Below are 15,060 nucleotides of genomic sequence, written 5' to 3'. Positions count from 1 at the left end.
GAGACCAAGGAGTGGAGGTAGAGGAAGGATGAGCAGTGAGAGGGAGAAGAGGGAGAAGCCTGGGAAGAGGAGGCGTCAGAAGCTGAAGGGGCAACAGGGCTTAGTGAGCTGGGAGACTCTGTGGCAGAATGCAGTGCAGAATCAAAGGCAGAAGAGGAAGGAGGCGAGTGGGAGGAGGGAGGTCAAGAGGCAGAGGTGAGTCAAGAGAAGGAGGAGCCACCGGGGGTTCCCTCTCCTTCTGCCAGAAGCCACCCTCCCTGCTTGTCTCTCAGAGCCAAGAGAGGTCTAACATGGAGGAGCAAAGGCAGGCTGCACACTGGCGCACTGTTCAATCATATGCCAGAAACCCCAGAGAGGAGGGGACATGGAAAACTGTGGGGAGCCGGGGGACTTCACTCTCAGCAAATGATTTTCTGGAGGAAGACACTGTCATAAAATTCTACTCAATATTGATCCAGAGCAGAAGTCCAATGTATAGTTAGCAGAGTAAAACCTAAACATGTTGCAGGATTCCCAAAAATAGGCCAGAGGCAATTGTATTTCATCCGGCGGAGCTTTAACTGCTACTGAAGGCAAATGAGGATACTGGTCACAAATCCAAAATGTACAGGATTGGCCCTGTCCATAAGAAATCCAGTTGCAGCAGACTTAAACTTAACTTATAATAAGTTTAAACCTTAACACTCAGCATACTATGTACAGAACACCAGAGGGAAGAGAGAGAGAGAGAGAGACAGAGAGAGAGAGAGAGCGAGCAATGGACCGAAGAGGCAGAACAGGGGGCAGAGACCGGTCAGGGGGAGCCGGGGCTCAGGGAGGCTGAAGAGCCCCTCAACCACCTAGAGGCTCAGGGAGGAAGCTGTGACTCCGGAAGGGAGGGGGCTTTCAAATCAGCACAGACAAGAAGGGAAATGAAACGTAAGGATCAAAGACGTCTTGCACAGGAATCGTAGGAAGCTGCTCCCTGAATCTGACTCAACAGGTTTGGACGCCTAATTCTGAACTGTAGCTGTTTCTTGTGTATGTGTAATAAAGAGTGTAAATACCACGCTGACTGTGCCAAAGTGTTACTGCACAGGGGAAACACCACCTTCACACCAGCCTTCTGGATGTCGCCTGTAGGATTCATCTGTAGTTGCAGTTTTCATGGAATCCTAAAGGGACCCCAAGGGTCATCAAGTCCAACCCCCTGCATTGCAGGAATCTCAGCTAGATAATCCAAGACAGATGGCCATCCAAACTACTCTTCTTTTATTTCTGTATTGATCACTGAGTGCTAAAATAGGCTTCTAAGCAGTGGACAGATGATTACAAATAGTGTCCAGGATTCACCTAGCCAGCCCCATCGGCTGCGAAATATAGCCTGCCCCCCATTCCTCCCCCTCTCCATGCCCCCTTGAACCCCTTGAATTTGGCTCCAGGGCAATGGGAGGGAACCTCCCCAGAACAACTCACGAGGAGAGGAGAAAGTGGATTCTTCCATCCGGGAAACTGGGATGTTGCGTAGGCAGAATGACTTGAAAAACACCAACTGGAGTACCACCGATTTACAAAAAATGACTGCTCCCAGTCACCAGTGTAGCTGCCGCATTCTGGATTAGTTGTAGTTTCCGGGTCACCTTCAAAGGTAGTCCCAGGTAGAGCGCATTGCAGTAGTCCAAGCGGGAGATAACCAGAGCATGCACTACTCTGGCGAGACAGTCCGCGGGTAGATAGGGTCTCAGCCTGCGTACCAGATGGAGCTGATAAACAGCTGCCCTGGACACAGAATTGACCTGCGTCTCCATGGACAGCTGTGAGTCCAAACTGACTCCCAGGCTGCGCACCTGGTCCTTCAGAGGCACAGTTGGCCCATTCAGGACCAGGGAATCCTCCACACCTGCCCACCCTCTGTCCCCCAAAAGAGTACTTTCTGTCTTGTCAGGATTCGACCTCAATCTGTTATAACAGAGCATTGTGTAGCAGATCATATTGATCCTGTCTCAGAGGAGGACATTTCCCTTTTTCTTTTAGGGTCCAGTGTGCTTTGAAGATGTCGCTGTTTGTTTCACGGACGAGGAGTGGGCGTTGCTGGATCCGGACCAGAGAGCTCTGCATAAGGACGTCATGGAGGAGAATCGTGGGATCGTGGCCTCTCTTGGTAAGGCTCCCTGTGGGATCGTCCTATCTGCCTGTAAATTCAAAAAATACCTCTATGTAACAAACCTCATACATTTCCACAGAGCTCAACAGCGCCCAATACAACACCTGGGAACCTAACACCCCCACAAGAAACCTTGAACAGCAAATTGCAGTTTTTTCTGTGAACCATCTTCCTCCAGTTCTGCCTTTTTATACCACGGTTGGGCTTGTCTGAACTGCCCAGGCATCTTAAATGTCAGCTTCAGAGTTGTTAGGACATATAAGTAGCTTCTGTCAGGTTTTCTGAAGAAGAAGAGTAGTTTGGATTTGATATCCCGCTTTATCACTACCCGAAGGAGTCTCACAGCGGCTCACATTCTCCTTTCCCTTCCTCCCCCACAACAAACACTCTGTGAGGTGAGTGGGGCTGAGAGACTTCAGAGAAGTATGACTAGCCCAAGGTCACCCAGCAGCTGCATGTGGAGGAGCGGAGACGCGAACCCGGTTCCCCAGATTACGAGTCCACCGCTCTTAACCACTACACCACACTGGCTCTTTCTGTTTTTGTTTTTGCTGCTGTCAGTCTTGGGTTGACCAAAGAGACGCCTGACATTGGCGATGGAGGGGATGCCATGACTGGGCCAACCAAAATCTGTCCCAGAGAAGAGCCAGGCTGATTGAACCTCAGGTAGTAGAATCAGTGATAATTGTTGCGTTCGCAAAGTAAAGGAAGGATTGAACTCTGATTAATAAGAATACACACAGAGGCTTGAACAAGCAAGACTCTGGGAAGGGTGCGTATAATCGTGTCTCTTTGTGCTTGTCTGTCCGATCTCCGCAGCCGCCGGCCCAGGCCGTTTTATTCACAAAAGAACTTTTTACAGAGTGTTCGTAAGAACCAATCAGATTTCTTCTGAGCATTTCAACAATCCCAGGTGGGGAGAAAGTTAAACTACTAAAACTAATTAAGCACAGGGTAAACAAAGAACAGAACTACAAAGAAGAGCATCTGGCAACCCCGGAGGTAATAAACAAGCAATATACATATGATAAGGAGGAGGGCCAGGAGGACAGTGACCATTAACACCTTCATGTGAAACCTGTTTCCTGGCCCTAAGATTAACATCCTAAGATTACCTATTAGAAAACTACAAAGACGAAACTGCCCAGTCTTTGAGGACACAGGACGCCTGCCTGTCTAAGTGTGTACATGACTTGTCAGGCAAGGAGAAATGGGCAGCAGAGGCAAAGGGGCATCAAAAGGGCACGAATGTAGAATCTTATGAGATTTAGTCAGAAATTATCGTCAATATATCAAACCCAGTCAACACAATGCTTTCATCGTGGACACGATGGCTTGATGTATATTTTATAATTCCTCATAGTAATCCCATCTGATCCCTACCATAATAATAATAGTAATAATTTTTATTTATCCCTGGACCATCTGATTGGGTTGCACCCAACCAACACATGTATAAACATGAAACATTAATAACAACAATCTGATCCCATATAAAAAGTACATTAACTTTAAATGAACAACTTATACTAGTGGCTAAAATCATGGAAACTTATTTAAAAGTGTGTTTCCAAAGTTTGATGGCTCATAACACCAATTTTGGGGGGAGTGATACCATAGGAAAGATAATTTAATGGAAATTGCAATGCAATAACTTTTATGAAGGAGTATTTATTAGAACAGCAGTCATTAAAAAGAAAAGTGAAACGCTTAGAAAAAAGGAGATATACAGAAATTCTCACCATGTCAATTAATATTGACTTCGGTAACCTTTAGCTTTAATTCTGGCCTTACAACGCCTTCTCATGGAGTGAAGCAAGTTTTTTAGTTCTGCAGCTGTAATAATGTGAAACCCAGATGGAATAATTGCCTCTATTAATTGGGCTTTATTGCTGGGTTGCTTCTGACTAACAAGTTTCTTTAGTCGGCTCCCAATATTTTCGCTTGGGCTATTCCCAGGCCATTCCAGCAGTGGAATAGGATTTCCCATTCAGAACGCTTCAGTTCAGGCTCAAGTATTTGATTTATGTATTTGGGGGCATTGACGTTCCCATTAATGACACAAATTCTGCCCACACCTTTTGCTGTCATACAACCCCAGATCATCACACTATCTGGGTGTTTCACGGTCGGTGTAATGCAAGTAGGATGTAAATCTTCTCCGATTCTCCTCCTCGCGTATTTCATGCCCTCACTACCAAGCAAGGAGATTAGGGTCTCATCGCTCCAAATAACACTGTCCCATTGTTCCGCTGTCCAGTTACCATGGGTTTTAGCCCAGTTTAATCTTTTCCACCTTTGCTTGAGATATAACAATGGCTTTTCCCTTGGAATTCTAGCATTTAGACCAGTGCTTGCACTCAGCTTCACCTTCCATTGCCCCATGTCATCTTGTAAACACCCAGATGATTTTCTTCTGTCCTGTAGGCACAGTCTCTTCATTCTTCGATCATCACTTGCTGTTGTGCACCTTTTCCTGCCTTTACCAGTCTGATTTTGTAGTGACTGAGTCTCCTTATGTTGTTCTTTAGTCGTTTAGTTGTGTCCGACTCTTCCTGACCCCTTGGACCAGAGCACGCCAGGCCCTCCTGTCTTCCACTGCCTCCCGCAGTTTGGTCAAACTCATGCTGGTAGCTTCGAGAACACTATCCAACCATCTCATTCTCTGTCGTTCCCTTCTCCTTGCGCCCTCCATCTTTCCCAACATCAGGGTCTTTTCCAGGGAGTCTTCTCTTCTCAGGAGGTGGCCAAAGTCTTGGAGCCTCAGCTTCAGGATCTGTCCTTCCAGTGAGCACTCAGGGCTGATTTCCTTCGGAATGGAGAGGTTGGATCTTCTTGCAGTCCATGGGACTCTCCTTATACCTCTTCACAAATATAGAAAGGCCAGCTTTGGTTAAGTTTTCCTCAATCTTCTTTTTTTTCTTTTTTAAAAATGAATATTTATTGAATTTTATAACAAATAAAAATATCTCAATCATCATGTTATATACAATTGTTCTCCCTCCCGTCCTCCGGACTTCCCTCAACTCCCCTTCTACTGAGTTATTTAGTTTTATTTATTGTGTCCTGCTTTATGTAAAAGTAAATTCCCCTATCATTTCTCTAATTTTTCTGTTACTATAATAAAGTTTATTCAGACCCTGCCAGTTGCTGTTTCTGCAAATAACCTGTAAATGGTTCCCAAACTTTTAAAATCCTTTTTGTCCTTCTCTTATAATTTCTCTGTTAGCTTAGCCAATTCTGCATAATTCATCAGTTTTTCTTACCATTGTTCTTTTGATGGTATTCCACCTTCCAATTTTGTGCAGTCAAGATTCTTGCCGCTGTTATAGTATACATAAATAATGTCCATTTTTCTTTTGGCAGCTCTTGATCTGAGATACCTAACAGAAAGGCTTCAGGCTGTTTACCAAAGTTCATTTTAAACATTCTTTTCAGTTCATTATATATCATTTCCCAATATTTTTTAATGTATTTGCATTCCCACCACATATGATAAAATGTTCCTTCCTTTTCTTTACATCTCCAGCATCTCTTATTTTCTTTCTTAAACATCTTTGCCATTTTCACTGGTGTGATATACCATCTATACATCATTTTCATGTAATTCTCTAGTAATAATATACAATCTGTAAATTTTATATCAACTTTCCACAATATAACATAACACACTAACAAAAGTCAAGCTAAGCAAGTTGTGCTTCCTTTTTCTGGTTATTCCGCTATGACTTTTGATAGAATACAGATAATTACATTCTTCATTAAATTATCTTTACATTGATACATAATTTTGTGGTATTACTCTAAACGAAGTCGTGTTACGAGCCATCAAATATCTGAAATACACTTTTTTCCCAAAAGGCTTCCACAATTTTGGCCACTACTGTATATCAAACAAATCTTTTTTTTTTTTTTTGAATAATATTTATTAAAATTTCAAAGAAATTACGTAAGTAGAAAAAAGAAAAGAAAAAATAAGAAAAAGGACAAAAAATACAAAATACAGAAAAATAAAAACAGTTAAAAACAAATCAGTCTTTCCATCTCTTATCTTTCATTTACTTATTTCCCTGACCTCCTCTCACCTCCCTTTTTTGTATTCTAGTTCAGTAGTTGTTTCAGCAAATCCTTACCCTTTTTGCTTTTATCTTAATATTTTATCTTAATATATTGTAACTTTACATTTTCACCTGTTATCAATTTCTCTTTACTTAATCCTTTATATCTTTTCTGCTAAAACCACATAGTTTAATTCCAACATCTTTCTAACATTCCTTAATTTTACAATATTTCTGTAGGTAGACTTTAAATTTCTTCCAATCTTCTTCCACCGACTCTTCTCCTTGATCTCGGATTCTGCCAGTCATCTCAGCCAGTTCCATATAGTTCATCACCTTCATCTGCCATTCTTCCCAGGTGGGTAGATCTTGTGTTTTCCAGTACTTTGCGATAAGTATTCTTGCTGCTGTCGTAGCATACATAAAGAAAGTTCTATCCTCCTTTAACACCAACTGGCCGACCATGCCCAAGAGAAAGGCCTCTGGTTTCTTCTGGAAGGTGTATTTAAATACCTTTTTCATTTCATTATAAATCATCTCCCAGAAGGTCTTAATCTTTGGGCATGTCCACCAAAGGTGAAAAAAGGTACCTTCACATTCTTTACATTTCCAACATTTATTATCGGGCAGGTGATAAATTTTTGCAAGCTTGACTGGTGTCATGTACCACCTGTAAATCATTTTCATAATATTCTCTCTTAAGGCATTACATGCCGTAAACTTCATACCTGTGGTCCATAACTGTTCCCAGTCAGCAAACATAATGTTGTGTCCAACATCCTGTGCCCATTTAACCATAACAGATTTAACCGTTTCGTCCTGTGTATTCCATTTCAACAGCAAGTTATACATTCTTGACAGGTTCTTAGTTTTAGGTTCTAACAATTCTGTTTCCAATTTTGATTTTTCCACCTGGAAACCAATTTTTTTGTCCAAATTATATATCTCCCTTATTTGATAATAGTGAAGCCAGTCTCGTACTTTGTTTTTTAATTTATCAAAGCTCTGCAGTTTTAATCTATCTCCTTCTTGTTCCAAAATTTCCCAATACTTCGGCCAATTTGCCTCCATATTGAGTTTTTTCAGAGCCTTAGCTTCCATTGGTGACACCCACCTTGGGGTTTTGTTTTCAAGCAAATCTTTATATCTTATCCACACATTAAACAGTGCTTTCCTGACAATATGGTTATTAAATGATTTATGTGCTTTGACCTTATCATACCACAAGTATGCATGCCACCCAAAAACATTGTTAAAACCTTCCAAATCCAAAATGTCCGTGTTCTCAAGAAGCAGCCATTCTCTCAGCCAGCAAAAAGCGGCTGATTCATAGTAAAGCTTCAGGTCTGGCAGGGCAAATCCACCTCTTTCTTTAGCATCAGTTAAAATCTTAAATTTTATTCGGGGTTTCTTGCCCTGCCAGACAAATCTAGAAATGTCTCTCTGCCACTTCTTGAAACAGTCCATCTTGTCCAAAATTTGCAATGTTTGAAACAAGTACAACATCCTTGGCAATACATTCATCTTTATCGCAGCAATTCGGCCTAGCAATGATAACTTCAGATTTGACCATATTTCTAAATCCCTTTTCACTTCCATCCAACATTTTTCATAATTATCTTTGAATAAATTCACATTCTTGGCAGTCATATTAACCCCCAGGTACTTCACTTTCTTAACCAATATTAAACCTGTCTCCTTCTGGAACCTCGCTTTTTCAGTCACTGTTAGATTTTTCTCTAGCACCTTAGTTTTCAGCTTATTCAACTTGAAACCCGCAACCTGGCCAAATTCTTGAATTAATTGTAATACTCTTTTGGTGCTGGATTCTGGCTCCTGTAATGTTAAGACCAAATCATCAGCGAATGCTTTCAATTTATACTGTTTGGCTCCGACTTGTATACCCTTTACCAATTGATCCCTTCTAATCATATTGAGCAAAACCTCCAGCACCGATATGAAAAGCAATGGGGAAATTGGGCAGCCCTGTCGTGTTCCTTTCTCGATCTTAAATTCTTCTGAAATTACATTATTCACAATTAATTTTGCCTTTTGTTCTGAATAGATTGCACCTACACCGTTTTCAAAACCTTGGCCTACCCCCATTCCCTGTAAATTTTTCTTCATAAAACTCCAAGAAATATTATCAAAGGCTTTCTCCGCGTCCACAAATATCAAAACTGCTTTAGTATTAATATTCACTTGTAATTTTTCTAAAATATTAATTATATTCCTTGTATTGTCTGACAAGTGCCTCCCCGGGAGGAAGCCCGCTTGGTCTTTATGAATTTCTTCTACCAATACCTTTTTTAACCTTTTAGCCATAATTTCAGCAAAAATTTTGTAATCCACGTTAAGTAGAGATATGGGACGATAGTTCTTAAGCTGTGTCTTTTCAGACTCTGTTTTTGGTATAAGTGTAATATAAGCTTCTTTCCACGACTCTGGAGCCTTTTTCCCCTCCAATATTTCATTACAAACTTCCTTCAAAGGCTGTACTAACAAATCTTTCAAGGATCTATAATATCTTGAGGTCAAACCATCCGGCCCTGGGGATTTGACCAATATCATATTCTGAATGGCTCCTTCCACCTCTTGGTCTGTTATTTTGTAGTTCAGCATTAACTTATTCTCTTGAGAGATTTTTTGTAGTCCATTTATTTTCAAAAATCTATCAATATCCATTTCCTTCTGGGTCTCCTGTGTGTATAGCTGTTTAAAATATTTCTGGAAGCACTTCCTAATCTCCACAGGATTCTGTATATTTTTTCCCTCCACTTCCAGATTGGTAATTGTGTTAAGTTTTTGTCTTTTTTTCATTTGCCAAGCCAACAGTTTCCCACATTTGTTAGCCGATTCAAATGTCTTTTGTCTCATCTGTTTAATCTTCCATTCTATTTCCTGATTCATCAATTTCATATATTGTACTTGATATAACTTTATCTCTTTCAGAATCTCCTGTGATTTTGGTTTTGCTCTCAGTCTCTTTTCTCCTTCCTTTATTTTCTCCAGAATTTTATCCTTTTTTTCATTTTGAGCCCTCCTTTTAATTGCATTCTGTTGTATCAGAAACCCTCTCATTACTGCTTTACTTGCGTCCCATATTACTCTTTTTTCAACCATGGTATTCATATTCATCTCAAAATAGTCTCTCAAGGTTTTTTGGGCCTTCTTAATCACTCCTTCATTCCTAAACAAGGTGTCATTCATCCTCCATCTAAAGGAACCAACTGGTGTTAATTTCATTTCCATCTTCACCGCATTGTGATCAGAGCAAGTTTTAGGGCAAATTTCCACTTTTTTGGTCTTCGGGGCCAGCCCCCTGGTTATCCAAATTTGGTCAATTCTTGTCCATGTCATTTTGGCTTCAGAAAAGAACGTTCCTTCTCTTCCCAAGGGGTTCTTAGTTCTCCAAATATCAACAAGGTCCATATTGTCAACCATATCAAAAAACGTCTTTGGTATATGGTCAAATTTGAAGCTTTCCTTGTTAGGCCGAATCGCTGTTATAAAGATGAATGTATTGCCAAGAATGTTATTTCTGTTTCAATCATTGCAAATTTTGGACAAGATGGACTGTTTCAAGAAGTGGCAGAGAGATATTTCTAGATTTGTCTGGCAGGGCAAGAAGCCCAGAATAAAATTTAAAATACTAACTGATGTAAAGGAAAGAGGTGGATTTGCCCTGCCAGATCTTAAACTTTATTATGAATCAGCAGCATTTTGCTGGCTGAAGGAATGGCTGCTTCTTGAGAACACAGACATCTTGGATTTAGAAGGCTTTAATAACGTTTTTGGGTGGCATGCATATTTGTGGTATGACAAGGTTAAAGCACACAAAGCATTTAAAAACCATATTGTCAGGAAAGCATTGTTTAATGTTTGGATAAGATACAAAGATTTACTTGAAAATAAAACCCCAAGGTGATTATCACCGATGGAAGCGAAGGCTCAGAAAAAACTCAATATGGAGGCCAAATGGCCAAAATATTGGGAGATTTTGGAACAAGAAGGTGACAAACTGAAATTGCAGAGTTTTGAGAAATTAAAAGATAAAGTGCGAGATTGGCTTCATTATTATCAAATAAGGGAGGCTTATAATATGGATTAAAAAATTGGCTTCCAGATGGAAAAATCAAAATTGGAAACAGAACTGTAAGATCCCAAAACTAAGATACTATCAAGAATGTATAACTTGCTGTTGAAATGGAATACGCAGGATGAAACGGTGAAATCTGCTATGATTAAATGGGCAAAAGATGTTGGACATAATATAATGTTTGCTGACTGGGAGCAGTTGTGGACCACAGGTATGAAATTCACGGCATGTAATGCCTTAAGAGAGAATATTATGAAAATGATATACAGGTGGTACATGACACCAGTCAAGCTTGCAAAAATTTACCATTTGCCCGATAATAAATGTTGGAAATGTAAAGATAATGAAGGTACATTCTTTCACCTTTGGTGGACGTGCCCAAGGATTAAGGCTTTCTGGGAGATGATATATAATGAAATGAAAAAGGTATTTAAATATACCTTCTTGAAGAAACCAGAGGCCTTTCTCCTGGGCATGGTCGACCAATTGGTGTTAAAGAAGGATAGAACTTTTTTTATGTATGCCACAACAGCAGCAAGAATACTCATCGCAAAGTATTGGAAGACACAAGATCTACCCACCTTGGAAGAATGGCAGATGAAAGTGATAGACTATATAAAAGATAGTCTATATAAAATAAAGAAGATTCCACCTAAACATTAGGAAGAACTTCATGACAGTAAGAGCTGTTCGACAGTGGAAATTGCTGCCAAGGAGTGTGGTGGAGTCTTCTTCTTTGGAGGTCTTTAAGCAGAGGCTTGACAACCATATGTCAGGAGTGCTCTGATGGTGTTTCCTGCTTGGCAGGGGGTTGGACTCGATGGCCCTTGTGGTCTCTTCCAACTCTATGATTCTATGATTCTATGATTCTATATGGAACTGGCGGAAATGACTGTCAGAATCCAAGACCAGGGAGAAGAATTGGTGGAAGAAGATTGGAAGAAATTTAAAGACTATTTACAGAAACATTGCAAAATTAATGAATGTTAAAATGATGTTGGAATGAAATGAAGCGGTTTTAGCAACAATGTTAAAAAGGAGTACCTAAAAATGGATTGTTAATAGATGAAAATATAAAGTTATAATATGTTAAGATTAAGAATTAATAGATGAAAATATAAAGTTATGATATGTTAAGATTAAGAATTAAGATAAAAACAAAGAGGGAAAGGATTTGCTGAATCAACCATTCGAATTGGAGTACAAAAAAGGGAGGTGTGAGGAGGTCAGGGAAACAAGTAAATGAAAGGCAAGACATAGAAAGATGGATTTATTTTTAATTGTTTCTATTTTTTCCGTATTTTGTATCTTTTGCTTTCTTTTTTTCCCTTCTTTATCACTATTTTTGTAATCTTCTTTGAAATTTTAATAAATATCATTTTATACAAAAAACGTTTTGGTAATCTGCCGTTATTTGTGACCACCTGTCTCTGGGCCTTATCCATATTTGTGGACACCACTCCATTCATATCTCCCATCAAAATCATATTATAGTCCAAATAATCCGGCAGGATTTCATGCAGCTTCTTGAAAAATTCTGATTTCCCCTCATTTGGTGCATAAACACCTACTATCAAAAACTTCTCTCCTTGTGATTGAATTTCAATTGCAACAAATCTTCCTTGGTCATCTTTAAATAAGAATTTCGGTGACAGGCTCTCCTTTGCATAAAGTACCACTCCTCTTTTCTTGACTATCTGATGAAACAAATTCCTGGCCTAATCTTTTATTACTCAGAATCTTCCGATGTAGCCTTGTCACATGTGTTTCTTGTAAACAAATCAAATCCAATTGCTCTTTTTTTAATAAATGAAAAACTCTCCGTCTTCTTTCTAGGGAGTTCAGTCCATTCACATTCCAGCTTAATACTTGCAGTGTCATGATGTGATTATTCTGTTGTTCCTCCACCCGCGCCCAGTACTTTGTCTATCTCAGTCAGTGGTGCCGGTTTCCCTCTTTTTAGTGAGCTCTTGTCCAAAACTCCTGGCTCTTTTCTAAGTTCTTTCTGCAGATCTTCTCCGTGGTTTCCCAAAAACTTGTCTTTTTCCTCAACTGATCTTATTTTTATCTTTCTTCCTTTGTAGCCAAAAGATAGGCCTTGGGGAAATTACCACCTGAAGACAATTTTGTTCCTTCTCAGGAGGGCAACCAAATCTCCAAAATTGGATCTAAGATCCAAAAGATGTTTCGGTATATCTTTAAAAATTTCCACTCTTGATTGCAGAATTATCAAAGGATTCTGGAAGTGTAACCCCAAGATTAATAGGAATCACTGAAACCTGGTGGGATAAGTCCCACGATTGGAATGTAATAATGGAGGGATACAATCTATTTCAGAGAAACAGACCAGACAAGAAAGGAGGAGGAGTGGCGTTATATGTCAGGGATGTGTATACCTGTGAAGAGATCCAAGATTTAGAACCTCAAAGCCAAAGTGAGAGCATTTGGGTCAAAATTAAGGGAGAGAAGAATAACAGTGACCTCATTGTGGGAGTTTACTATAGATCCCCAAGCCAAACGGAGGACATAGATGATGCCTTCCTGGAACAGATGGCCAAGCATGCAAAAGGAAGGGAGATAGTAGTAATGTGGGACCTCAATTACCCGGATATTTGTTGGATGTCAAACTCAGCCAAGAGCATAAGGTCAAACAGATTCCTCACTGGCCTTGCAGACAACTTCATTGTCCAGAAAGTGGGAGAAGCAACAAGAGGAACAGCCATTTTAGATCTGGTCCTAACCAATGTTGATGACCTGGTTAGTGGGGTAGAAGTGGAAGGATCATTAGGCGCGAGTGATCATGCTCTTCTGAAGTTTACTATACAGCGGAAAGGAGCAGCCAAGCATACTAGGACTCAATTTCTCGACTTTAAGAAAGCCGACTTCATAAAACTTAGGGAAGTGCTTGGTGAGATCCCATGGACAGTAATACTAAAAGGAAAGGGAGTTCATGATGGCTGGGAGTTTGTTAAGAGGGAGATAGTAAAAGCACAACTTCAGGCAATACCAATGAGACGGAAACATGGAAGGTGCCTAAAGAAGCCAGGGTGGCTATCTAAAGAACTTTTAACTGAGTTAAGATTAAAAAAGGATGTGTACAAAAAATGGAAAAGGGGGGAAACCACCAAAGAGGAATTCAAACAAATAGCCAGCACGTGTAGACACAAAGTCAGAAAAGCTAAAGCACAGAATGAACTCAGGCTTGCTAGAGAGGTTAAAAGCAACAAAAAAGGCTTTTATGGGTATGTTCGTAGCAAAAGGAAGAACAAAGAAACAGTGGGGTCACTCAGAGGAGAAGATGGTGAAATGCAAACAGGGGACACAGAAAGGGCTGAACTCCTCAATGCCTTCTTTGCCCCAGTCTTCTCCGATAAAGAAAACAATGCCCGACCTGAAGAATTTGGAGCAAATGATTCAGCAGAGGAAACACAGCCCAGAATAACTAAGGAGATAGTACAAGAATACTTGGCTAGTCTAGATGTATTCAAGTCTCCAGGGCCAGATGAACTGCATCCAAGAGTATTAAAAGAACTGGCAGATGTGATTTCAGAACCACTGGCAGTCATCTTTGAGAATTCCTGGAGAACAGGCGAAGTCCCGGCAGACCGGAGGAGGGCAAATGTTGTCCCTATTTTCAAAAAGGGGAAAAGAGAGGACCCAAATAATTACCGCCCAGTCAGTCTGACATCAATACCAGGGAAGATTCTGGAGCAGATCATTAAGCAAACAGTCTGTGAGCACCTAGAAAGGAATGCTGTGATCACCAATAGTCAGCATGGATTTCTGAAAAATAAGTCATGTCAGACTAACCTGATCTCGTTTTCTGACAGAATTACAAGCCTGGTAGATGAAGGGAACGCAGTGGATGTAGCCTACCTTGATTTCAGCAAGGCATTTGACAAGGTGCCCCATGATATTCTTGTAAAGAAGCTGGTAAAATGCGGTCTTGACTATGCTACCACTCAGTGGATTTGTAACTGGCTGACTGACCGAACCCAAAGGGTGCTCATCAATGGTTCCTCTTCATCCTGGAGAAGAGTGACTAGTGGGGTGCCACAGGGTTCTGTCTTGGGCCCGGTCTTATTCAACATCTTTATCAACGACTTGGATGATGGACTCAAGGGCATCCTGATCAAATTTGCAGATGACACCAAACTGGGAGGGGTGGCTAACACCCCAGAGGACAGGATCACACTTCAAAACGACCTTGACAGATTAGAGAACTGGGCCAAAACAAACAAGATGAATTTTAACAGGGAGAAATGTAAAGTATTGCACTTGGGCAAAAAAAATGAGAGGCACAAATACAAGATGGGTGACACCTGGCTTGAGAGCACTACATGTGAAAAGGATCTAGGAGTCTTGGTTGACCACAAACTTGACATGAGCCAACAGTGTGACGCGGCAGCTAAAAAAGCCAATGCAATTCTGGGCTGCATCAATAGGAGTATAGCATCTAGATCAAGGGAAGTAATAGTGCCACTGTATTCTGCTCTGGTCAGACCTCACCTGGAGTACTGTGTCCAGTTCTGGGCACCACAGTTCAAGAAGGACATTGACAAACTGGAACGTGTCCAGAGGAGGGCAACCAAAAAGGTCAAAGGCCTGGAAACGATGCCTTATGAGGAACGGCTAAGGGAGCTGGGCATGTTTAGCCTGGAGAAGAGGAGGTTAAGGGGTGATATGATAGCCATGTTCAAATATATAAAAGGATGTCACATAGAGGAGGGAGAAAGGTTGTTTTTCTGCTGCTCCAGAGA

General features: G+C 40.6%; 2 protein-coding genes across 7 annotated transcripts in view; one reads left to right on the top strand and one right to left on the bottom strand.

Moving 5' to 3' along the window:
• LOC310760704 (uncharacterized protein) overlaps positions 1–15,060 on the top strand; it is a 395,412-nt gene that overhangs the window by 130,686 nt on the left and 249,666 nt on the right. For 2 of the 6 annotated variants that reach the window (XM_083609739.1, XM_083609734.1), the window contains one exon: positions 2,014–2,140. The exons of the other annotated variants lie outside the window; for them this stretch is intronic. In XM_083609739.1, the coding sequence (XP_083465865.1) occupies positions 2,014–2,140 (127 nt within the window). The remainder of the gene's footprint in view (positions 1–2,013; positions 2,141–15,060) is intronic. 6 annotated transcript variants of the gene reach the window in all.
• The window catches only part of LOC310760681 (uncharacterized protein), a 160,389-nt gene that overhangs the window by 46,780 nt on the left and 98,549 nt on the right, over positions 1–15,060 (bottom strand). The gene's annotated exons all lie outside the window — the stretch shown is intronic.

This window comes from Podarcis filfolensis, assembly GCF_964270895.1.
Source record: "Podarcis filfolensis genome assembly, chromosome: 4".
In the NCBI taxonomy this organism is placed as follows: Eukaryota; Metazoa; Chordata; class Lepidosauria; order Squamata; family Lacertidae; genus Podarcis; species Podarcis filfolensis.
This window is presented reverse-complemented; position numbering and strand designations above follow the sequence as displayed.